The 26,504-nt window shown below is 45.6% G+C and overlaps 1 protein-coding gene across 1 annotated transcript in view; it reads left to right on the top strand.

Moving 5' to 3' along the window:
• The window catches only part of TNRC6B (trinucleotide repeat containing adaptor 6B), an 814,361-nt gene that overhangs the window by 507,777 nt on the left and 280,080 nt on the right, over positions 1-26,504 (top strand). The window contains 2 exon segments of the mRNA XM_073592654.1: positions 222-370; positions 16,510-16,680. Of these exon segments, the coding sequence (XP_073448755.1) occupies positions 222-370; positions 16,510-16,680 (320 nt within the window).

Below are 26,504 nucleotides of genomic sequence, written 5' to 3'. Positions count from 1 at the left end.
GTTGTCCACCCCTATATTAAACTGCTTTTAGATGTCCCACTGTTTCAGGATACTATCCTGTGTCCCGTAATATAAGACTATGGAAGCTTAACATTTGTGTCCCAATCTGTGTATGCAGTAATAAAACCCAAATGTCTAAGAATTGCTAGATTCCTGTGTGTCTGGACTTCAAGAAATAGATTTTATGCAAGTATAAAAATCGTATTTTGCTTTACCCACAGGTGTCCTGCCAGAAAAGAAGTTTGAGGCAGACAAGAGGGGAGTTAATCTCGGGGACTTTAATGACATGATGCGGAAGGACCGGTCCAGTTTCCGTCTGCCCAATTCCAAAGAGATGGGAGCTGCAGACAGCGGGCCTTATTTTGAGAAGGTGAGTATCCACAATTTTTATTGTTTAGTGCCTGTAGTTTAACTTTAAAGCGACTTTAAAGCCTTGTTTAAAAAAAAAAAAGAAACATACATGTTATACTTACCTGAGTAATATGGTTTTGCATGGAGCAGCCCTGATACTCCTCCTCTTCTTGGGTCCAATGCTGGTGCTCCTGGCTCCTCCCTCCTGCCGGGTGCCCCCACAGAAAGCAACTTGCTGTGGGGGCACCCAAGCTGGCATGCTCCCGAGCTGCAGCTCTGTGTGTTCATTCACACACGGAGCTGCAGCTCAGCCCCGCCCCCTCCATTTCCGGATTGGGTCACTGGCTATGATTGACAGCAGCGGGAGGGCCAATGGCTCCCGCTGCTGCCAAAAGCCAGTCAAAGGTGCGAGTCCCCGGAGGGACATGGCTCTTGTGGACATTGCTGGATGGAGAGGGGGCTCAGGTAAGTATTGAGGGGCTGGCTGGGGGGGGGGGGGGCATTTACAACCACTTTAACTACTCGAGGCACACAAAACATCATCATTTCTGGTAGAAGTGATGATCTACATTGAGAAATGTTCCCTTTCAAAAGGAAGCTCTTGCCTGCATTTTACATAGGGCATATGTGAAACTTGCGTCCACCTATCTATCCAGGACTCTGCAATTGAAATTTCAGATTCGAATGGATGGATTGTTTCCTAAATTATTTTGCAATGCTGTCATGTTAGGGTAGTTTTTTTGTATTTGTTTTAGCAAGTCCTAGTTGCAATCTCGAAACACCCAATATGAGGACAATATGCGACCGGTCTAAACTATGTGGCATATTCACCAATGCCAGGAGCATGGCGGACAAGATGGGTGAACTAGAGATACTGTTGTACAAGGAGGATTTGGATTTTGTGGGAATTTCAGAGACCTGGTTCAACAGCTCTCATGATTGGCTGGCAAACATTCAAGGGTATACCCTATATCGCAAGGATAGAGAGGGTAAAAAAGGGGGAGAGGTATGCCTATATATCAAGAATAATGTACAAGCGAATGTGAGAGATGACATCACTGAGGGAGCTAGAGAGGAGGTGGAATCCTTATGGGTATTGCTCCAAAGGGATGAAGCTAAGGGGAAAATAATACTGGGAGTATGCTATAGGCCCCCTAACCTGAGGGAGGAAGTGGAGACGGATCTCCTATCACAAATTGGATTAGCAGCAAGGATGGGAAGTGTTATCACAATGGGGGATTTTAACTATCCAGACATAGACTGGGCGGAGGGAACCGCGCATTCATTTAAGGCTCGCCAGTTCCTTAATGTCTTGCAGGACAATTTTATGGGTCAGATGGTAGACGCACCCACTAGAAATAAAACATTACTGGATCTACTGATTACCAACAATACAGACCTGATCACGGATGTGGAAATACGGGGCAATTTAGGTAACAGCGATCACCGGTCAATTAGTTTCAGTATAAATCACACAAAAAGGGAACACAAAGACACTGAATTTCAAAAGAGCCAACTTCCCTAAACTACAAACCTTGCTAAAAGGCATAAATTGGGATAAAATATTAGGAACAAAGAATACGGAGGAGAGATGGGTTTGCTTTAAGAGCATATTAAATAAGAGCATTAGCCAATGTATCCCATTGGGTAATAAATTTAAAAGAGCGAACAAAAATCCTGGATGGCTTAACTCCAATGTAAAAATGCATATAAAAGCAAAGGAGAAGGCCTTCAAAAAATACAAGGTTGAGGGATCATCCTCAGCATTCAGACTTTATAAAGAATGCAACAAGAAATGTAAGGGTGCAATTACGACGGCTAAGATAGAACATGAAAGACACATAGCGGAGGAGAGCAAAAAAAATCCCAAGAAATTCTTTAAGTATGTAAAAAGTAAAAAAGGGAGGACAGACCATATTGGCCCCATAAAGAATGAGGAAGGACATATGGTTACAAAGGATGGGGAGATGGCGAAGGTATTGAATTTATTCTTCTCCTCAGTCTTCACAAGTGAATCGGGGGGCTTCAGTAACCAAAACTGCAGTGTTTATCCTCATGACACAACACAGGAAGCACCTCCATGGTTAACAGAGGACAGAATTAAAATTAGACTTGAGAAACTTAACATTAATAAATCACCGGGACCAGATGGCTTGCATCCGAGGGTACTTAGGGAACTCAGTCAAGTGATTGCCAGACCGTTGTTCCTAATTTTTACAGACAGTCTACTGACTGGAATGGTACCAGCTGATTGGAGAAAAGCCAATGTAGCACCAATATTTAAAAAGGGCCCAAAATACATCCCTGGGAATTACAGACCAGTTAGCCTAACATCAATAGTATGTAAACTCTTGGAGGTGATGATAAGGGACTATATACAAGATTTTGGTAATAAGAACGATATCATTAGCAGTAATCAGCATGGATTCATGAAGAATCGTTCTTGCCAAACCAATCTATTAACCTTCTATGAGGAGGTGAGTTGCCATCTAGATAAAGGAAGGCCCGTAGACGTGGTGTATCTGGATTTTGCAAAAGCATTTGACACAGTTCCCCATAAACGTTTACTGTACAAAATAAGGTCCGTTGGCATGGACCATAGGGTGAGTACATGGATTGAAAACTGGCTACAAGGGCGAGTTCAGAGGGTGGTGATAAATGGGGAGTACTCAGAATGGTCAGGGGTGGGTAGTGGGGTTCCCCAGGGTTCTGTGCTGGGACCAACCCTATTTAATTTGTTTATAAACGACCTGGAGGATGGGATAAACAGTTCAATCTCTGTATTTGCAGAGGATACTAAGCTAAGCAGGGCAATAACTTCTCCGCAGGATGTGGAAACCTTGCAAAAAGACCTGAACAAATTAATGGGGTGGGCAACTACATGGCAAATGAGGTTCAATGTAGAAAAATGTAAAATAATGCATTTGGGTGGCAAAAATATGAATGCAATCTATACAATGGGGGGAGAACCTCTGGGGGAATCTAGGATGGAAAAGGACCTGGGGGTCCTAGTAGATGATAGGCTCAGCAATGGCATGCAATGCCAAGCTGCTGCTAATAAAGCAGAATAAAACAGAATATTGGCATGCATTAAAAGGGGGGATCAACGCAAGAGATAAAACGATAATTCTCCCACTCTACAAGGCTCTGGTCCGGCCGCACCTGGAGTATGCTGTCCAGTTCTGGGCACCAGTCCTCAGGAAGGATGTACTGGAAATGGAGCGAGTACAAAGAAGGGCAACAAAGCTAATAAAGGGTCTGGAGGATCTTAGTTATGAGGAAAGGTTGCAAGCACTGAACTTATTCTCTCTGGAGAAGAGACGCTTGAGAGGGGATATGATTTCAGTTTACAAATACTGTACTGGTGACCCCACAATAGGGATAAAACTTTTTCGCAGAAGAGAATTTAATAAGACTCGTGGCCACTCATTACAATTAGAAGAAAAGAGGTTTAACCCTAAACTACGTAGAGGGTTCTTTACTGTAAGAGCGGCAAGGATGTGGAATTCCCTTCCACAGGCGGTGGTCTCAGCGGGGAGCATTGATAGCTTCAAGAAACTATTAGATAATCACCTGAATGACCGCAACATACAGGGATATACAATCTAATACTGACACATAATCACACACATAGGTTGGACTTGTGTCTTTTTTCAACCTCACCTACTATGTAACTATGTTTTTGTTTCACTTTTGCTTTTATCCTGTTGCTTTCTTTGGTTGCTTGACCAACTTTATAAACTTTGATTTTATAGTAAGATTTTGCTTCACTATCCAAACTAAAAGCAAAAAACATACTTGCAGTACATTCATGCAACATGTGCAAGTTTCCTGTTTTTTATACATTTAAAGACACTACATGTACACAAAAATGGACCAGAAATGTACGTGTCTTTGTCCTGTTGTGGGCATGCCAACACAGCATTTTTATGAACTAAAATCAACCATACATGGATCAAAATTCAGATAGTTCAGCCAGAATATTTAGACGTAATGGTGTAAAGATCTGAGTGTGACTAAGTAGTATTGTCTTTTTTGTCCCGCTTGATCAGAGCTGCAGGCTATAGCCTGCAACGCTGATCAGTGTATTCTGGGGGAGTCTCCCTGTTGTCAGAATGCAATAGCTTAGTGGGAGGATTCCCTCATCCACATCAGCTGAGGGAATTGAGTCACTTTCCCTCTGATCCTTCTATGAGTTGCCTTAGTGTTGTCAGCCCTGCTCATTGTATTTCACTAAACTACTCTGCCACTCACAGATCTTTACAGCTTAAGGTCCAAAACAAGAACTTGGAAGGGCAGACAACACAAAAAGCATACAGGGCAGCACTTAATTTCTGACAAGATCAACTGCTTTTCATAAACATACAGTACAGGACACAGTTATGTTTTTATGTTGATACCTTCAAGTGTTGGACACTGGCAAACAGAACTGTTAAGACCCCCATTAAACCCCTCTCACTTAGGCTGGGGTTTGTTTTTGGACTGTACCTGGAACCCGTTGTTTAGGATAACCTGGGGCCACCGTATAACATTGCTTTGGGCACGGGCTCCTGCATTAGGTGCTGCTATACAGGGCAGTGGCGTGACCCAGGCCCTGAAAACCCCATTAGGGGTATGCTCTTCTGAAGTGAGTGAAGCAGGACAGCCGTTTTCCCCCTTAACTATTGCAGCTGATAGTTACTGAAGTCTGGTTACTAAGGCCCTTTAATTATGTAGAAGAGGTTCTGCTAAGTGTGGTCAGAGACTTTTTGAAGTCTGTGGCTAGGTCATTCATTTCATGTCTGCAGCAGGGAGATCTACTGACATCGGTGCACATCAAGGATGCCTACTTACACATTATGATTCCCCTTCTGCGCTCCAGCGGTTTTCATTTTCAGTTTGAGGTTCTGCCATTCAGCCAATTTACTGCTCTTCAGATATTCACAAAAGTCTTGTTCTGGCTTGTACTGTGCAAACTCTACAGAAGTTTGATTAGATTCTTCAATGTTTTAAAAGCTGTGCTGGATAGGGCTCACTGTCTGGAATACTTGGGATTGTTTCTGGACATAAACAAAGCCGTATTCTTTCTCTTAACTACTTGACCACTGGGCACTTAAACCCCCTTCCTAACCAGACCAATTTTCAGCTTTCGGTGCTCTCACAATTTGAATGACAATTACTCAGTCATCCAACACTGTACCCATATGAAATTTTTGTCCTTTTTTTCACATAAATGGAGCTTTCTTTTGGTGGTATATAATCACCACTGGGTTTTTTATTTTTTACGTTCTAAATCAAAAAAGACTGAAAATTCGGTAAAAAAAATCTTTGTTTCTGTTAAAATTTATTGCAGGGTATTGGCAGAGTATTGGCACTGAGCAGCGCTGTGGGCTCTACAGATCCAGCCCACAGCGCTGCTACAAACGATCTCTCCCCTCGCACTGTACAGATCGGTACAGAGAGGGGAGGGAGGAACCGGCTTCATGACATGACACCGGTTTGTTTACAATCGATTGCTCCGTCATTTGACGGAGCGATCACGTGGTAAACGGCCGCTACCAGAGCAACATTCTGGGAGGACGTCCATGGACGCCTTCCTAGATGAAGCCGATCACGCTGTAACCGTCTTTCGGCTATGGCCTGGTCGGCAAGTGCTTAAAGATCAGGTCTCTCCTCTCTCAAGCACAATTACTCCATTCAGTGGTGTATTTTGGTTTTGTGCCCCCCCCCCCCCCCCCATTTAAATTTGTCCAACCCCAGCCTGGTAATACCATTCTTGTCTCAGGGTCTAATGGGGAAACTGCAGCCATTCACAGAGAACAGCTGCGGCTTCCTCATCAGACCCTGAGACATTATTTGTCCAAGTGCCATATATAGAATGATCTGAGGTTCGCGGTGATACCTGGGTGCGGGACAGACCCATGCGTTCGCCTTTACGTGGGGGAACGGGCGCACTTAATGTTTATTTTTCTTTACCACTTCAGCCACAGAGGGTTTTACCTTAATGACCAGGTCATTTTTGCGATACGGCACTGCGTTAATTTAACTGACAATTGCACGGTCATGCGATGCTGTACCCAAATAAAATTGATGTTCTTTTTTTCCCCACAAATAGAGCTTTCTTTTGGTGGTATTTGATCACCTCTGCGGTTTTTAATTTTTGCGCTATAAGCAAAAAAATCCCACAATTTTGAAAACAATATTTTTTTGCCATTATACCCAATAAAAAAAAAATGAAAAAAATCGCTTGATCAATTTAAGCTAATATGTATTCAGCTACATATTTTTTAAAAAAAGGTAAAAAAAAATCCCAATGAGCATATATTGATTGGTTTACGCAAAAGTTATAGCGTCTACAAACGATGGGATATTTTTTGGATCGATGATTTTTAGCAGGACTGCAACATTGCAGTGAACGAATTGGACATCTAACTGACATTTTTGACACTTCTTTGGGGACCAGTGACACTAATGCAGTGTAATAATTTTTAATGCTAAAAATATGCACTGTGACTGTACTAATATCACTGGCAGGGAAGGAGTTAACATCAGTGGCAATCAAAGTGTTAAATGTGTCCCTGCTTGCTAACTGTGGGCGGGGGTTGCTCTGTCTGGGTGAAGACAGAGATCAGTGTTCCTGCATAGCAGGAACACAAGACCTCCATCTTCTCCCCTGTCAGAATGGCAATCTGCCTTGTTCTGCCTCTTCTGGGAACGGCTGCGGGTGGCCGTCGAACATCGGGTCTGCCGGAAACGCTGATTGGCATCCCTGTGTCCAATAAGTGCACGATTTCGCCTCCGGTGGCACACCCGTGCCCCCCCAGCGGCTATTGCACGAAATGACGTACAGGTACATCGCTTTGCGCAATAGAGCTGGCCTGCCACAGTACATAGGCGGTCGGCAAGTGGTTAACTTTTTTTTCTTTTTTTTTTTTTTTACACTGTTGCTTTTATTTTTATTCATTTTTTAACCAATTTTATTGCTGTCACAAGGAATGTAAACATCCATGTGAAAGGTACTCTTTTTGGAGAGATCCAGGGTCTGTAAGACCCCAAATCCCTCCTCTGCACTTAAAAGCATTCAAAAAACATTAAAAACTGGCGACAGTGGTTTTCGCGTAAACTGGAAGCGATGTCATGTTATCGCTTCTAGTTTATTGTTACAGTATGAACAGCCGATCAAAGCCAATTCCAGCTCTGCTTGGCTGTCTGACCAGTGGACGCGCGTCTGGTCACTCGGGTCTCCCGGTGGGACAGGAGAGCCTGAGAGATGTGGAAGGGGGTGGCATTATCCCGGTGCAACCCCGAAAGGACAGGAAGTGGTTGAAGAGCCGCTTCTGCCTGGGGGTGGCGCCTCTCCCCTGAAAAATGCCACCCAAGGCAAACACCTTGTTTGCCTCAGTAGACACACCCCTGACTCCAATCCACATGTAATTTCTCAGTGTGTTTTTTCATGAGGGTAATAGGACTAATGGTAGCCTCATACGAGGTGGCACCTTATGCCCATTTTCATTCCAGACCTCTGAAATTCCATGTTTACCTGCGTGACACAAATTGACTCACTCTCTTGACCACCCCATGCATTTGACTCCATCAGCCCACCTCTCCCTAAATTGGTAGATTTCCAATCCAGGGACGGATGTCAGTCTGTTGAGCTGGGGTGGAGACCTCCAGAATGTTGATGGTCAGCAGAGGAATCCAAACTTCCAATAAACATTCTTGAGCTCCAAATCATTTGGCAGTCCAAGCTTCGGGGACATACCACGCAGGCTGAGTTAGACAACATCAGGGCTGTGGCTTGCATCAAACATCAAACATCAAGGAAGCACAAGTCAGGCAGCAGAGATTTACATTGCAGTTCTGCCCCCCCCCCCCAATATTCACATTACAGCCCTTGCACCTCTGCCAACCCACACCACCCCCATTCACATTACAGCCCTTGCAGCTCTGCCCCCCATTTCCATTACAGCCCTTGCAGCTCTGTCCCCCCCATTCACATTACAGCCCCTGCAGCTCTGCCCCCCACTCGCTTTGCAGCTCTGCCCCACCCATTCACATTACAGCCCCTGCAACTCTGCCCCCCCCTCCCCATTCACATTACACCCTTGCAGCTCTGTCCCCCCTCCCCATTCACATTACAGCCCCTGCAGCTCTGTCCCCTCACCCCATTCACATTACAGCCTCTGCAGCTCTGCCCCCATTCACAATCCATCCCCTGCAGCTCTGCCCTTCACATTACAGCCCTTGTAGCTCTGCCCCCACCCCATTCACATTACAGCCCTTGCAGCTCTCCCCCCATTCACATTACTGCCCGTGCAGCTCTGTGCCCCCCCCCCTTGATTCACATTACAGCCCCTGCAACTCTGCCCACCCATTCACATTACAGCCCTTGCGGCTCTGTCTCCCCCCATTCACATAACAGCTCCTGAAAGTGTCTCCTCCCCCCCAAATTCACATCACAGCCCCTGATACTCTGTCCCCCCACCCCATTCACATTACAGCCCTTGCAGCTCTGTCCCCCCATTCACATTACAGCCCCTGCCCCCCCATTCACATTACAGGCCATGCAGCTCTGTTCCCCCCATTCACATTACAGGCCATGCAGCTCTGTTCCCCCCATTCACATTACAGGCCATGCAGCTCTGCCCCCCATTCACATTACTGCCCCTGCAGCTCTGCCCCCCATTCACATTACAGCCCCTGCAGCTCTGCTCCCCCATTCGCATTACAGCCCCTGCAGCTCTGCTCCCCCATTCGCATTACAGCCCCTGCAGCTCTGCTCCCCCATTTGCATTACAGCCCCTGCAGCTCTGCTCCCCCATTCGCATTACAGCCCCTGCAGCTCTGTTCCCCCCATTCACATTACAGCCCCTGCAGCTCTGTTCTCCCCATTTACATTACAGCCCCTGCAGCTCAGCCCCCCCATTCACATTACAGCCCCTGCAGCTCAGCCCCCCCTTCACATTACAGCCCCTGCAGCTCAGCCCCCCCCATTCACATTATAGCCCCTGCAGCTCTGCCCCTCATTCACATTATAGCCCCTGCAACTCTGCCCCCATTTACATTACACCCCTTGCAGCGCTGTCCCCTTCCCCCCCCCCCCACCCATTCACATTATAGCCCCTGCAGCTCTGACCCTCACCCAATTCACATTACAGCCCTTGCAGCTCTGCCCCCTTATTCAAATTACAGCCCCTGCATTGCTGCCCCCCCCTTATTCAAATTACAGCCCCTGCAGCTCTGCCCCCACCTTATTCGCATTACAGTCCCTGCAAGTCTGCCCCCCCCCCATTCACATTACAGCCCTTGCGGCTCTGTCTCCCCCCCTCCCTATTCACATAACAGCCCTCGAAAGTCCGTCTCCCCCCCAATTCACATCACAGCCCCTGCAGCTCTCCCCCCTATTCATATTACAGCCCTTGCAGCTTTGCCCCCTTCACATTACAACTCCTGCAGCCCTGTCCTCCCCGTCCCCCCATTCACATTACAGCCTCTGCAGCTCTGCCCCCCCCATTTACATTACAGCCTCTGCAAGTCTGTCTCCCCCACCCCCTCTGCCCCCCCATTCACCTTGCAGCTCTGTCCCCCCTTCACATTACAGCCCCTGTAGTTCTGTCCCCTTCACATTACAGCCCTTGCAGCTCTGCCCCCTCATTCATATTACAGCCCTTGCAGCTCTGCCCCCCCATTCACATTACAGCCCCTGCAGCTTTGTCCCTCCCCCTATTCACATTACAGCCCCTGCAGATCTGCCCCCCATTCACATTACAGCCCCTGCAGCTCTGTCCTCCCACCCCATTCACATTATAGCCCCTGCAAGTCTGCCCCCATTCACATTACAGCCCCTGCAGCTCTGTCCCACCCTTTTCACATTACAGCCCCTGCCGCTTTGCCCCCTCACTCTCCCACATTGCTCGGGCATGAAGCAGAGAGCGAAAGTAAAAACAGCCCTGCCCCCCAATCACATTACAGCTCCTGAAAGTCTGCCCCCCCCATTCACATTACAGCCCCTGCAGCTCTGGCCCCCCATTCACATTACAGCTCCTGCTACTCTGTCCCCATTCACATTATAGCTCTTGTAGCTCTGTCCCCCCATTCATATTACAACCCTTGCAGCTCTGCCCCTTCACTCTCCTACCTTGCTCGGGCAGGGTGCAGAGACCGAGAGCAAAAACAGCTCTGCCCCCCTATTCACATTACGGCTTCTGAAAGTCTGTCCCCCCCATTCACATTACAACCTCCTGCATCTCTGCCCTCTTCACATTACAGCCCTTGCAGTTCCGCCTCCCCCCCCCCATTCACATTACAGCCCCTGCAGCTCTGTCCCCCCACCCCATTCACATTACAGCCCCTGCAGCTTCCCCCCACCCCATTCACATTACAGCCCCTGCAGCTTCCCCCCCCCATTCACATTACAGCCCCTGCAGCTTCCCCCCCCATTCACATTACAGCCCCTGCAGCTCTGTCCCCTCATTTACTTTACAGCCTTTGTAGCTCTGCCCCCCCCCATTCACATTACAGCCCCTGCAGCTCTGTCCCACCACCCCATTCACATTACAGCCCCTGCAGCTCTGCCCCCCATTCACATTGCAGCTCTGCCCCCCATTCACATTGCAGCTCTGCCCCTCCCCCATTCACATTACAGCCCCTGCAGCTCTGTCCCCCCATTTACATTACAGCCTTTGTAGCTCTGTTCCCCCCCCCCCCCATTCACATTACAGTCCCTGCAGCTCTGTCCCCCCACCCTATTCACATTACAGCCCTTGCAGCTCTGTCCCCCCACCTGCTTCACATTACAGCCCCTGCAACTCTGTCCCCCCATTTACATTACAGCCCCTGCAGCTCTGTCCCCCCGGGCGGGATCGTCAGCTGCTGAAGTTAACTTTTCAAATTGACCACCAGGTGATTGATTGCTGGGACCACTCTGCATTCTAACAACCAATAAACCAGCTGGTTAACTCCTGCAGCTCCTGTACCCGTCCTCCATCCTAAGCAGCTGTGCCTCTCAATGATCTAGCCTGCCTCTCCGCTCTGTTATAATCGTGATGGCGGCTGAGGTGAAAAACTGGCTCCTTCATGGTGGGACTGCGATGGGCCAGATGCAGGGCCGGACTGGGAATAAAACCAACCCTGGAAAAAATTTCACACCAGCCCCATAGCATTATTATACCAGCCCAACAGCAAATGTCATTACTGTTCATAAAAGGGAAAAACCATACATTTTAAAGTACAGAGACCACCTTTCTCAGAAAGAATACACTAGGGTAAGGGGGGGGATTACTGATATAAGGGGGAAACCTTTATATGCCCCTTACGTTACTGTATTCACTAACCCCTTACATCAGTGACCCCCCTTTCAGACTGGCCTGGCGGCACTGTCACTGGACCTCCTCTCAGGTGCAGTGTGCAGGGATCAGTCAGATGGCTCCAGGTTGGCTGCGCTCTGGGTTTTATCCTATAGTCTCCTCTCAGTCCACACATGTCTGACTTCTCCCATGATCCCCATCTCGGCGGCACTCCCACTCTTGAATCCTCTCCAGACTCCCTCAAAGATTGCGGACATGATGCAGGAGATGGTCAGAGACTGCAGACATGATGCAGGAGATGGCCAGAGACTGCAGACATGGTACCAAAGATGGTCAGAGACTGCAGACATGATGCAAGAGATCAATGCAACCTCGCTGTGCCCATCAAATGCAGCCTCGCTGTGCCCATCAAATGCAGCCTCGCTGTGCCCATCAAATGCAGCCTCGCTGTGCCCATCAAATGCAGCCTCGCTGTGCCCATCAAATGCAGCCTCGCTGTGCCCATCAAATGCAGCCTCAGCTGTGCCCATCAAATGCAGCCTCAGCTGTGCCCATCAAATGCAGCCTCAGCTGTGCCCATCAAATGCAGCCTCAGCTGTGCCCATCAAATGCAGCCTCAGCTGTGCCCATCAAATGCAGCCTCAGCTGTGCCCATCAAATGCAGCCTCAGCTGTGCCCATCAAATGCAGCCTCAGCTGTGCCCATCAAATGCAGCCTCAGCTGTGCCCATCAAATGCAGCCTCAGCTGTGCCCATCAAATGCAGCCTCAGCTGTGCCCATCAAATGCAGCCTCAGCTGTGCCCATCAAATGCAGCCTCAGCTGTGCCCATCAAATGCAGCCTCAGCTGTGCCCATCCATGCAGCCTCAGCTGTGCCCATCCATGCAGCCTCAGCTGTGCTCATCTGCAGCCTCGCCAGTGCCTTGATTACACACAGCGGGTATCTCCCGCTGTGTCATGGAGATGGGGTCTGAACTGTTCGGCGGCCACCCACTCACTGTAACAAAGCCCCGCCTCTTAGATCATGATAGAAGGAACACTGATTCAATCACAATCTAGGAGGTGGGGCTTTGTTACAGTGAGTGGACGGCCACCGAAAAACAGTTCAGACCCCAGCTCCATGACACAGCAGAAGATGCCCGCTGTGTGTGATTACAAAAGCGGAGGGAGGGAGAGGATGACTCCACACTTGGATCGGTCCTGGGCGCCCCTGCAGCCACAGCTCAAAGCGGCCCCAGGGCAGACGGCCTACTGGTAAATTTCCCTGTAGGCCAGTCTGGCCCTGACCAGATGGGACAGTGACGTGGACCCGGGCCGCCATTTAGGGATGCCAACGTTTCTTGGCCTCTTCAGAATAAAGCATCTGTTTTGCTGGTTTATAAGATTGCCCCCTTGTCCACGTTTACGAAGTTTTATCAGGTGGGTGTTCAGGCCTTTACTGATGCCAGCTTTGGTTGTAAGATGTTACATGCCACTTTCTAGTCATGGTCTTATACTCTTGTTTATTTTTTGTTAGCCTGTTGTTTTATTTGCTGTGTTGCTCACCCCTCTTTTTATACATTGCTTTTGGACCTCCTAGTCAGGATATGTTCACCTTTAAAAAAAAATAATAATAAATGCACTTTATTTTGCAGGGATTGGCTCCTAATAATAAAAAAAAATGCATTTTTTTTTTTACCTGCAGAAAGACGTGCATTTTTCTCCTTTTCCTTTAAGGTAGCAACGTATATCCTAGTTGTCCAAGGCTAAGCCTGTGTCCTATATTGTACTCCAAGAAACGTATTTTACAGGTAAATCAAAAATCCCTTTCGCACTTCTCAAACAGATATAACAAAATGCTTCCAATGGTATATTTACCAGGCCAAAAGGGAGCATATAAGAGACCTTCATTGTCTGTGATATCTGTTTGATAAATGCAAAAAAAAAAAGAATGCCTGTTGATCCTGCTAGAAATCCAGTGTTATCATGTGCAGCGTTCTATCGAGCATTGTTATCAGCCTTGCCCAGTCCACTTCTGTGAATACCTCCCGCACCCCCCCCCCCCCCATGTTATGGAGAGAGGGAGGTGTTCTGTAGTCGCACACTAGGGTGACAATACCACATATCCTTAGACAAGTACATTAAGTAAGCCTAGTCACCCTACTGCAATAAGTGTTTTGCTGGTAGGATCACTAGATAACAAAGCTGTAAAAAAAATGAATGCAGCACAACATCCAGTGACTGGTGAGCTGTAATAGATTACTTACTTAAGTTTAAATGCATTTTAACCACTTAGACTGGAAGATTTGCCCCCTTAGGCCCCTTTCACACTGCCGCAACTTGAAAGTCGCGCAATTTTCCAGCGATTTCGCAGCCGCGATTTTGACGTAATTTCAGGGAATGCTTGTGTAAACTTGAGGTCTATGGACCTCAACTCGCATCAAAGTCGCACCGGAACTACTTTCAAGTTGGTACGACCTGAAGTCGCACTGATATGAAAAGTACTCATTGGAAATCATGGGGTACGACTTGTCATGTGACTTTGCAGTCCCTAGTTGCATGACAAGTCGCACTAGTGTGAAAAGGGCCTTAATGACCAGGCCATTTTTTGCAATACGGCACTGCGTTGCTTTAACTGAAAATGATGCGGTAGTGCGCCATTGTACCCAAACAAAATTGAGGTCCTTTTTTCCCACAAATAGAGCTTTCTTTTGGTGGCATTTGATCACCTCTGCGGTTTTTACTTTTTGCACTATAAACAAAAAAAGAGCTACAATTTTGTAAAAAAAAATATGTATTTTTTACTATAATGTCCCCAAAAATTTCTTCATCAGTTTAGGCCAATATGTATTCTACATATTTTTGGTAAAAAAATCACAGTAAGCATATATTGATTGATTTTCGCAAAAGTTATAGCGTCTACAAAATATGGGAAAGATTTATGGCATTTTTTTTTTTTTTATTTTATTTTTATTTTTTTTTTTACTAGTAATATCAGTAATCTGCGATCTTTAGCGGTATAAGCTATAAAAATGCACTGATTACTGTGTAAATGACACTGGCAAGGGGTTAACACTAGGGGGCAATCAAGGGGTTACATGTGTTCCCTCGTGAATGTTTTTTTTTACTGTGGGGGTGTGGGACTCACCGGGGGAGGAGACATATCGCTGTTCGTAATTACTACAAACAGATGTGTCTCTTTCCCCCCCTGTAAGAACTCATGCTCGGGATCACGGGTGGCCGGCGGCGGTCACATCCGCCGGCCACACGCATCTGGCCCTCAGCCGCGCAACGAACCGCGTAAATGTTTTTGAGCCGGTGGGCAAGTGGTTATTCTTATCATTTGAAAAAACAAGCAGAAACTGTATCTAAAGGTACTTATAGAAATTGGAGGGCTGTTGGACAGAGGAGAAGCAAAATATGTTTCTTGTTCTGCTTTCCTTGGAATAGGAGCATTGGAATGAAGAATGTCCCTGATTTGTTTGACCTGCATTTCCCTTGAAAACTAAATGTTCAGCAATTGTGTGTCTTGCTCCGTAGACATTAGATTTTCACCCAGAGTACCTGTACTTTCCATCCCCACCACCCATTCCCCCCCACCACCACCACCCATTCCCCCCCACCACCACCACCACCAATTCCCCCCCACTACCACCACCACCAACACCTCTCCTGCATAAACTGTATCAAAAGGTCTGTGTATGTACCTTTATTTAGTCCTGTCTGGTCATGTAATCCAGCAGCTCCGGCTCCCCTTTACACAGAGGAGGTGGATGTACGCAGATCTATTTTATATAGCCTATGTAGGTTAGATAGGAGGATGTGAAAAGGAATGTTTTTCAAGAATATTTATAGTTAACCTTTATGCTTTTATTACTATGGACAGTTTTTATTTTTTATGTAAATACATTTTGAATAATCCAAATTTTTTTTTTAATTTAAAGGTAAATAGGTGTAAAAATTGCTTGTACCTTTTTATTTTTTTATTGCTTTTTTTTTGCCTTTTTACCAGACTTCACTCTTTTATGTAAAATCTGGATATTTGGCACCCATGTTGAAAAGTTAGCACAGGTTTATATATTAAGGATCTGCAGCCATTGTACAGCTGAATTATTTTGACCACAGATGTATGTGTAATGCCAAGGAGTATTTAGATTGGCTGGGCATGGTCTCCACCAGTTCCCCAGGCTGAGTATCAAGTCTAAAATGTCCCAATTTAAAATAGTGCAGGATAAAAAAAAAACTGTTATGTTCACCTAGATGGATGTAGCATCAGTCCCCGCCACCTCTCTACCAAGAACTGAGTGATCAAAGACCACTGATCGCTCAGATCAGTTCTGGGCTGGGGGTCGGATTCTAGCGGCTGGCTCAAACTTTTGACAATGTGCCGAGAAGCTGAGCCAGCTGCCGGTCAGGCATCTGGGTGGTTCTCGACAATAAAGTTGGGATCTCTCCGGAGTCTGGACTGGTTACCGGTAAGTGAAGTCAGCCAACAGTGTGCTTTAGCCTGCTGTCGACTGAATAAGGGTCACAGGAGTGTAGAGCATAGTGCACTCCTGTGATCCCCAGGAGAAGTAGGGCCAAAAGAGCTTTGGTCCCACTTCTCATTTAAATGACTAGTCTGTGTATGATACCTTTTTAATATTCAATCCCAATGACTGGTTACAATTAAGCAGGTTGAAGGTATTGACTATCCTCTGTAGATCTTTTTATGTTCTTTTTTTTTTTTTTATTTGCGAACTTACTTTAAAATATGAATGAATATGGTGAATTCCTAAGCTTGATTAGATCACTGATACATCTTTTATTTGCATTCAATAGAATTTCTCTCTCTGTCTCTCCTTTTCCTTTGCCTTCTGCTGCATCACTAACCAACACCCACTGACTGGCTTTAGCTGACTTTGCCTTTCTCCAATCAAGACGGGTGCCTTGGGGACGAGGCTCCATGCTCTCCCTTTTCTCCCTCCCCCAGCTACAAGCTATCTCCCTCCAGCTCCTCGCTCCCTTCCATGGGCCTGGGGGCTATCGGTTCGGGCCTCAACCCCCAAACCTTCGCTGCTAGACAAGTAAGAGTCCTTATGTGCTTTTTGGATCACCTACAAAGGCCGGTTGTCCTGAGTTGCATTAGCAGCAACATGGTGCAAGAAGCCTTAATTTGGTGGTCACTAACTTCTTCTTTTTCAGGATGCTTACATTGCCTAATTCAAATTGCTGGCTGCACCACAAACCATAGTTATGCAAAATGCTTAAGTACCTCCTTATTTTTCTATTTTTTTTATTCTACTTGATTGTAAATAAATTACATTTTTAAACTTGTAAGGTGACATTATCATATTCTTCTATAACAGTGAGGCCACTTTGTGGCGAATTAAATGTACAACACTACCGAGTCCCTGCCTTGTACAACCCCAATTCCAAAAAAAGCTGGGATGCTGTGTAAAATCTACATAAAAACTGAATTCTCTGTATTGCAAATACTTTAAACCCGTATTTAATTCACAATAGTCAATAAAAAACACATCAAATGTTAAAACTGAGAAAATGTACAATTTTAAGAAAAAAAAAAGGTAATTCTTAAAATGAATGGTAGCAGCGTGTCTCAAAAAAGTTGGGATAGGGCCATGTTTACTATGGTGTAGCATCCCGTCTTCTCTTAACAACATTCTGTAAACCTGGGAATGTAGGAGACCATTTGCTGGAGTTTTGGGAGCTGAATGTTGTCCCATTCTTGCCTGATATGGGATTCTAACTGCTCAGAATTCTGGGTCGTCTATGCTGTTTAGCATTGTTCTGCTAAAATATGCAAGGTCTACCCTGAAAAAAGACTTCTGCAAGGGAGCATATGCTGCTCTAAAACCTTGATATATCTTCCAGTATTGATGGCGCCCTTCCAGATGTGCAAGCTGCCTATTTTATATGCATTAATGCACCCCCATACCATCAGAGATGCAGGTTTTCGAAATAAGCACTGATAACAAGCCAGAAGGTCCTTCTGCTCTTTAGTCCAGGGGATGCAGCGCCCATGGTTGCCAAAATGTCAAATTTCGATTTGTTTAACCACAGAACAATTCTGAATCATTTTCAAATATGGTGTCTCTTTTGCATAATAGAACCTTTACCTTGCATTTTTGCACAGCAAACTACATTCACGGACAGTGATTTTTGGAAGTATTCGTGAGTAACATGCAATGATGTCCATCACCGGTTCATATCTGTTTTTAACCACTTGACCACTGGGCACTTAAACCCCCTTCCTAACCAGACCAATTTTCAGCTTTTGGCGCTATCACTTTTGAATGACAATTACTCAGTCATGCAACATTGTACTTATATGAAATTTCTGTCCTTTTTTCACACAAATAGAGCTTTCTTTTGGTGGTATTTAATCACCACTGGATTTATTTTTTGCGCTATAAAAGAAAAAAGACCAAAAATTCTGTAAAAAAAAAAAAAATGAATTTTTCTTTTTCTGTTATAAAATTTTGCAAATTAGTAATTTTTCTTCATAAATTTTGGGCAAAATTTATACTACTACATATCTTTGGTAAAAATAGCCCAAATTGGTGTAAATTACTTGGTCTTTGTGAAAGTTAGAGTCCACAAGCTATGGTGCCAATCTCTGAAAGTTGATCACTCCTGATGTACTGACGGCCTATCTCATTTCTTGAGACCCTAACAAGCCTGGCTGAGCATTGCTGGGTATGGCTGAGTATTGCTGAGTATGGATGGATGAGCATATATGGCTGAGTATGGGTGGACCTGGCGGTCATGGATGTTCCCGGGTGCCAGAGCAAGATTCCCGTGAGGACGTCCATGGACGCCCTCCCAGAATAAGCCGACCGTGCTGTAGCCTTCTTTTGGCTATGGCCCGTCGGCAAGTGGTTAATGCACTGCCATCTGAGGGCCCAAAGATCACAAGCATCTAGTATTACCTTTCCACCTTGTCCCTTGTGCAGATATTTCTCCAGATTCTTGGAATCTATTGACGATATTAAGTAGTTTAGATGATATAATTAAAGTCTTTGCAATTTTATGTTGAGGAATATTATTCTGAAATAGTTTGACAAGTTTTAGACAGATTGGCGAACCTCTGCCCATCTTTACTTCTGGGACACTCTGACTCTCTAAGATGCTCTTTTTATACTGAATCGTGCTACTGACCAGTTACCTAATAGCCTAAGTAGTTGCAAAATGTTCTTCCAGCTCTTCCTTGTTAGTACCACTTACTTTGCCAGCTTTTTGTTGCCCTGTCCTAACTTTTTAGAGACGTGTTGCTGTCATCAATTTTAACATTGCCTTATTTTTTTCTTAAAATGGTGAATTTTCTCAGTTTAACCACTTCAGCTCCAGAAGGTTTACCCCCCTTTAAGACCAGGCCATTTTTTGCGATACGGCACTGTTACTTTAACTGACGATTGCACAGCTGTGCAACGCTGTACCCAAATAAAACTGATGTCATTTTTTTTCCCACAAATAGAGCTTTCTTTTGGTATTTGATCACCTTTTGCGGTTTTTATTTTTTGTGCTTTAAGCAAAAAAAGACAATTTTGGAAAAAACACTATTTTTTACTTTCTGCTATAAAACAAACCTATCCAATAAAAAAAATTAAATCTCCATCAATGTAGACCAATATGTATTCTGCTACATATTTTGGGTAAAACAAACGCAATAAACATACAGTACCTGACCGCGACATTGTGTTTCCAGCGCGATCCCATCGCGCTGGTTCTCGGCGACCGAGTACTGTGCATGTCGCGCTGGCTCCCTGATCGGGAAAGGAAAACTTTTTTTCTTCCTTTCGCAATGAGTGACAGGCAGTGCTGACAGCTGTCTGGTATGAATCATGAGGGGGGACGCCGCGCCAAATTTTAAATGAAAAAACCGGCGTGGGTTCCCCCCAGGGGCATACCAGGCCCTTAGGTCTGGTATGGATTGTAAGGGGAACCCCCTACGCCGAAAAATTGGCGTGGGGGTCCCCCCCAATTCATACCAGACCCTTATCCGAGCACGCAGCCCGGCCGGTCAGGAAAGGGGGTGGGGACGAGCGAGCGCCCCCCCACCCCAAAGCACCTTGTCCCCATGTTGATGAGGACAAGGGCCTCTTCGCGACAACCCTGGTTGTCGGGGTCTGCGGGCGGGGGGCTTATCGGAATCCAGGAGCCCCCTTTAATAAGGGGCCCCCCAGATCCAGGCCCCCCACCCTATGTGAATGAGTATGGGGTACATGGTACCCCTACCCATTCACCTAGGGAAAAAAGTGTCAATAAAAAAAAAACACACTACACAGGTTTTAAAAGTAATTTAATAGGCAGCTCCAGGGGTCCTCTTCCGACTTCGGGGGTCTTCTGCCAACTTCAGGGGTCTCTCAGGCCTCTCTCCGGTGTCGTCTCCGCGCTCTCTGGTTCTTCTCCGGTGCCTTCTTCCTTCTGCCGGGCTCCTCCGCTATTTTCTGCTCTTTTGCTAGCGGAGGAGCCCGGTCTTCTGCGCTGTCTTGTCCCCTCTTCTCTTCCAGAGATGTTGACACAACGCTCTCTCCTGCTGGAATGCTGTGTGCGAGTTGCACAGCCATTTTATATAGGTGATAACCCCGCCCCCTTGTGACGTCAGTCCCAGCATGCGCGGAATGTGACGTCACAAGGGGGCGGGGTCATCGCCTATATAAATGGCTGCGCAGCTCACACACAGCATTCCAGCAGGACGACAACATCTCTGGAAGGGAAGAGAGGACAAGACAGCGATTCGGGCTCCTCAGCTAGCAAAAGAGCAAAAGATAGCGGAGGAGCCCGGCAGAAGGAAGAAGGCACCGGAGAAGAACCAGAGAGCGTGATGACGACACCGGAGAGAAGGAGAAGAGGCCTTAGTGACCCCCAAAGTTGGCAGAAGACCCCCAGAGCTGCCTAATAAATTACTTTTAAAACCTGTGTAGTGCGTTTTTTTATTGACACTTTTTTCCCTAGGTGGATGGGTAGGGGTACCATGTACCCCATACTCATTCACATAGGGTGGGGGGCCGGGATCTGAGGGCCCTTATTAAAGGGGGTTCCCGGATTTCGATAAGCCCACCGCCCGCAGACCCCGACAAACAACGGCCAAGGTTGTCGCGAAGAGGCCCTTGTCCTCATCAACATGGGGACAAGGTGCTTTGGGGTGGGGGGGCGCAGAGCACCCCCTCCCCCAAAGCACCCACCCCCTATGTTGAGGGCATGCGGCCTGGTACGGCTCAGGAGGGGGGGGCGCTCGCTCGTCCCCACCCCCTTTCCTGACCGGTTGGGCTGCGTGCTCGAATAAGGGTCTGGTATGGATTTGGGGGGACCCCCACGCCAATTTTTTGGCGTAGAGGGTTCCCCTTACAATCCGTACCAGACCTAAGGGCCTGGTATGCCCCTGGGGGGGAACCCACGCTGTTTTTTTTCATTTAAAATTTGGCGCGGCGTTCCCCCTCATGATTCATATTAGACAGCTGTCAGCACTGCCTGTCGCTCATCGTGAAAGGAAAAAAACGTTTTCCTTTCCCGATCAGCGAGCCAGCTCGGTGCTGGCTCCCGCGATGGGGCTTGCAGGTGTCAAATCTCGCCGATAAATGCGGCGAGATTGACACAATATCGCGGTCACCTACTGTATATTGATTGGTCTGCGCAAAATAGCATTATAGCATCTTCAAACGTTGGGATATATTTATGGAATTGTTTTTTTTTTTTTAAACTAGTAATGGTGGCAATCAGCGACTTCTAGCAGGACTGCGGAGAAATTTGACACTAAGTGACACTAATACATTGACACTAATACAGTGATCATTGCTAAAAATATGCATTGTCACTGTATTAATGAAACTGGCAGAGAAAGGGCTAACATCAGGGGTGATGAAAGGGTTAAATGTGTGCCTGGGGAGTGTTTACTAACTGGGGGATGTGCTTGTGCTGTGGGAAGGCAGAGATCCGTGTTCCTGCTTAGCAGAAACACAAGACCACTACCTTCCCTACTGACAGAACGGCGATCTACCTTGTTTCTGCTTCTCTCCCGAATGATCGCCAGAGCCACTGATTGGCTCTCGTTGTGTCCAATCACAGAGGTAGTGGGTTGCTGGTGGTGCGTGTGCACGCCCCAGACGTGCAGAATCGCATACCTGTACTTGATTCTGCACAGAGGAGCCACCGCCCTGCAGTAAATGTACGTCGAGCAGTCGGCAAGAGGTTAAACATTTGATATGTTTTCTATTGTTAGAAGCATATGGGTTTATGAGATTTGCAAATCTTTGCATCCTGTTTATATATAGATTTTACACAGCGTCCCAACTTTTTTACAATTGGGGTTGGTTGTACATTAGGATTATGGAAATCCTTAACGCTTTAACCACTTCAGCCCCGGAAGAATTTACCCCCTTCCTGACCAGACCATTTTTGCGCTACAGCACTGCATCACTTTAACTGACAATTGCGCGGTCTGGCAACGATGTACCCAAAGAAAATTGGCCTCCTTTTTTTCCCCACAAATAGAGCTTTCTTTTGGTGGTATTTGAAGAGCGACAATTTTGAAAAAAAAAAATCTTTTTTGCTATAATATCTCAAATTTAAAAAACAAAAACACATTTTTTCCTCAGTTTAGGCCGATATGTATTCTTCTACATATTTTTGGTAATAAAAAAAAATCGCAAAAAGCGTATATTGATTGGTTTGCGCAAAAGTTAGTGTCTACAAAATAGGGGATAGATTATGGCATTTTTATTCTTTTTTTTTTTTGTATTGGTAATGGCGATCTGCGTTTTTTAGCGGTACTGTGATATTTTGCGGCGGACAAATCGAACACTTTTGACACATTTTGGGACCAGTGACATTTATACAGCAATCGGTGCTATAAAAATGCACTGATTACTGTATGTGTGTTCTACCTGGGGGGGTGGGACTGACTAGGGGAGGAGACCGATCAGTGTTCATATTTAGTATGAACACACGATCGGTCTCCTCTCCCCTGACAGAACCGGGATTTGTGTGTTTACACACACAGATCCCAGTTCTCGCTCTGTCACGAGCGATCGCGGGTGCCCGGCGGTGATCGCGCCCGCCTGGCACTCGCATCGGCTCCAGGGACACGATGCGGGCTACAGCGTCTTAAAGGACCGACGTACAGCTACGGCGGCTTGCCCTGGGGAGCCATCCTGCCGCAGTATAACTGCGGCGACTGGTCGGGAACTGGTTATTTTCAATAAAATTGAATGATCCGTTTAACATGCTTGTGTAAAAATAAAAATCTAATGCCTAGCAAACAAGTTTTGATATCTGTGGGTGAAGTAACCATCCTGTGCATTGTCTGCAATTGATAATAAAAAAAAAAGTAGCTGTGACCAATGCAGTGCCATTTAGAAAAAAAAAAAAAACTAGAAATGCTAATTCTCTGAAGAGTGGCAAGGCTAGAATTCCTTTTGGGGGGGGGGGGGACACAATGGTATATCTGTGAGGTTAAGCTATCATTGACCACTATTCTTGGTAGCATACAGAAGCATGTGAGGCTGAATTCATGCTTTCGGGGGGATTTTAAAAAGAGTTCCAGCTTTCATTTGAATTTTAGTAGGTAATTTGGGCTAAGCTGGCCCAAATGAACTATTTTCATTACAATACTATGCACCCACTGTGTGCTCTATACCATACTTTAATACCATTAGCTACATACAGTGTGCTGTGCTTGGCAGCTTTACAGACAACTTTCCGTCTGCTGCTGGAACAAAATAGTTGGCTTGAATGCTGATCTGCCATTCAGGAGAAGTTTTGCATTTCTATCCATGAATATAAGGATTCTTCTGATTTGGCTGAGGTGGAAGGGATTTGTGGATAACATCATGATTTTCACCTTGGCCAATCAGAAGAGGCCCTTTATTCATTGATAAAAATTAAAGTTTCTACTGAAAAGAGGAGAAGCATTCAGGCCCAACTCTGTTTTGTTCAGCAGCTAACAGGTAGTCCCTGTACTGCTGCGAACACTGCTGCATACTGTGTGTAGCTAATGTATGCTGCAGTATGATAAGCGCACATAGCAGTAGCATATTAATGTAATAGAAATAGTTCATGCCAGCCATCTTGGCCCAAATTATTTTAAAGTCAATTGAGAGCTGAAATTCTACATTAACACACCTGCATTAATGTGCATTGCGTGCTGGCAGCCAATGCATTTGAATGGTGTTACAATGCTCCCCTGTGCAGCTAAAACCAGCACAGGCGCATTAGCATAGTAAGTTGCGGTGTCATTCAAAATGCAAAACGCAAACATTGCGTACTGCCACATGTTGTGGTTACTCATTTACTCCAGTAGTGTGAATCCGGTCTAAAGGTATCCTAACCTGTTGACTGCATCCAGGTCCAGATTGGCAATCTAATAACTCTGGGATTTATGTGATGGTATTTGAGAGTTTCTTGGGATTCACTATGAAATTGCTCTGCCTTAGTTTTGTATCAATATAATCACAATAACCACTGCCAAGCATGCACTACAGCTGAGCATATTACTCAACTACAGTTGTCAATGTTCGAAGTTCCTAAACATTATGCTTCATAAAGCAATGCATTTCACAGTACACAAAATTGTCATAGTGTAAACAGCAAGGCTGCTGCTTAAGCCCATTACAACATTGGCAGGTTTGGGTATTTTTATATTGCCTTCATTAATAAAATGGCACCTGCTGGATGTGGATGTATGCTAAAGAAAGATGACTGCTCAGAATTTAAGGTTGTTATTTGGGAGTAAACAAGTGTAATGAATGCTGTTGATCTAAAATTGTCAAAGCATTTCTTTGTAAATCTGTACACTTTGGGGGAGTTTACAGAATCTGGTGCAGCTGTGCATAGTAACCAAATAGCTTCTAACTAACTTTGATAATAAAACCCAGAAGCTGATTGCTTGCTATGCACAGCTGCACTAGATTCTGTGTGCACCAGTTTTAGTAAATTACCTGTTTTGTATGCGTATACAGTGCCTTGAAAAAGTATTCATACCCCTTGAAATTTTCCACATTTTGCCATGTTACAACCAAAAACGTATATGTATTTGATTGGGATTTTATGTGATAGACCAACACAAAGTGGCAATAATTGAGAAATTTAAAGAAAATAACTGTTCTTCAAAAATAGCTGAAAAGTGTGGCGTGTGTTTGTATTAAGCCCCCTTTACTCTGATACCCCCTAACTAAAATCTAGTGGAACCAATTGCCTTCAGAAATCACCTAATTAGTAAATAGTCCACCTGTGTGTAATTTAATCTCAGTATAAATACAGCTGTTCTGTGAAGCCCTCAGAGGTTTGTTAGAGAACCTTAGTGAACAAAAAGCATCATGAAGGTCAAGGAACACACCAGGCAGGTCAGGGACAAAGTTTTGGAGAAGTTTGAAGCAGGGTTAGGTTATAAAAAAAAAAAATTCCCAAGCTTTGGACATCTCACAGATCACTGTTCAATCCATCATCCGAAAATGGAAAGAGTATGGCACAACTGCAAACCTACCAAGACATGGCCGTCCACCTAGCCGGGCAAGGAGAGCATTAATTAGAGAAGCAGCCAAGAGGCCCAAGGTAACCCTGGAGGAGCTGCAGAGATCCACAGCTCAAGTGGGAGAATCTGTCAAAGGACAACTATTAGTCATGCACTCCACAAATCTGGGCTTTATGGAAGAGTGGCAAGAAGAAAGCCATTGTTGAAAGAATGCCATAAGAAGTCCTGCTTGCAGTTTGCGAGAAGCCATGTGGGGGACACAGCAAACATGTGGAAGAACGTTCTCTGGTCAGGTGAAACCAAAATTGAACTTCACCTTGAACACGCCATCCCCATCGTGAAACATGGTGGTGGCAGCATCATGTTGTGGTGGGAATGCTTTAATTCAACAGGAACAGGTAAGCTGGTCAGAGTTGATGGGAAGATGGATGGAGCCAAATACAGGGCAGTCTTAGAAGAAAACCTGCCAGAGTCTGCAAAAGACTTGAGACTGGGGCAGAGGCTCACCTTCCAGCAGGACAACGATCCTAAACATACAGCCAAACCTACAATGGAATGGTTTAGATCAAAGCATATTCATGTGTTAGAAAGGCCCAGTCCAAGTCCAGACCTAAATGCAATTGAGAATCTGTGGCAAGATTTAAAAGTTGTTGTTCATAGATGCTCTCTGTCCAATCTGACAGAGCTTGAGTTATTTTGCAAAGAAGAATGGGCAAAACTTTTACTCCTAGATGTGCAAAGCTGGTAGAGAATACAAACAATATATCACAGATTTGGCAGGTAGTGTGTGAGCCAGCGTTCACTGGCAACTATGGGGTTTACCACAAGGGATCAATAGGGGGTGGGGCAAGATGTACTCAAAATAAAATTAGTCCATACAGGTAAGGAAAATCAAAGAGTCCTTAAAGCGGGGTTCCACCCAAATTTTGAACAATATCTGTATGTATTCTCTTCCTTGCCTAGATGCTGACATGCTGTTTAAAAAAATTTAAATCGCCGTAATTACCTTTTATTTGTCTATTCTTCTTTGCACTTCCTGGTTCTCCTCCCGTGGGAGTAGGCGTGTTTCTAGCCTCTCCCAGACTCCTGGGAGCTAGTCTCAGGCTTCCCAGGATGCCACTGAGCATGTGCGGGAACGAGCGGTGAATGCTGGGAGCACAGCATTCACCACATCCAGGAAATAAATGCTTGTGGGCTTCAAATGCCCACAATGAAGATGGAAACCGCCTGCAGTGAATAATATAAGTTATTCTTTCCGATGAAATCTGACACAGGCGGACATATTACACACAATATGTGAGTATGTAATGCTGAGAAGAAAAGTTTGTGAATGAACTCAAAAAAAAAAAAAAACGATAGATAGGTGGACCTCCGCTTTAAAACGAATGGATCCACAGGTGGATGGGGATAGCGCACATT

This window comes from Aquarana catesbeiana, linkage group LG07, assembly GCF_042186555.1.
Source record: "Aquarana catesbeiana isolate 2022-GZ linkage group LG07, ASM4218655v1, whole genome shotgun sequence".
NCBI lineage: Eukaryota > Metazoa > Chordata > Amphibia > Anura > Ranidae > Aquarana > Aquarana catesbeiana.
This window is presented reverse-complemented; position numbering and strand designations above follow the sequence as displayed.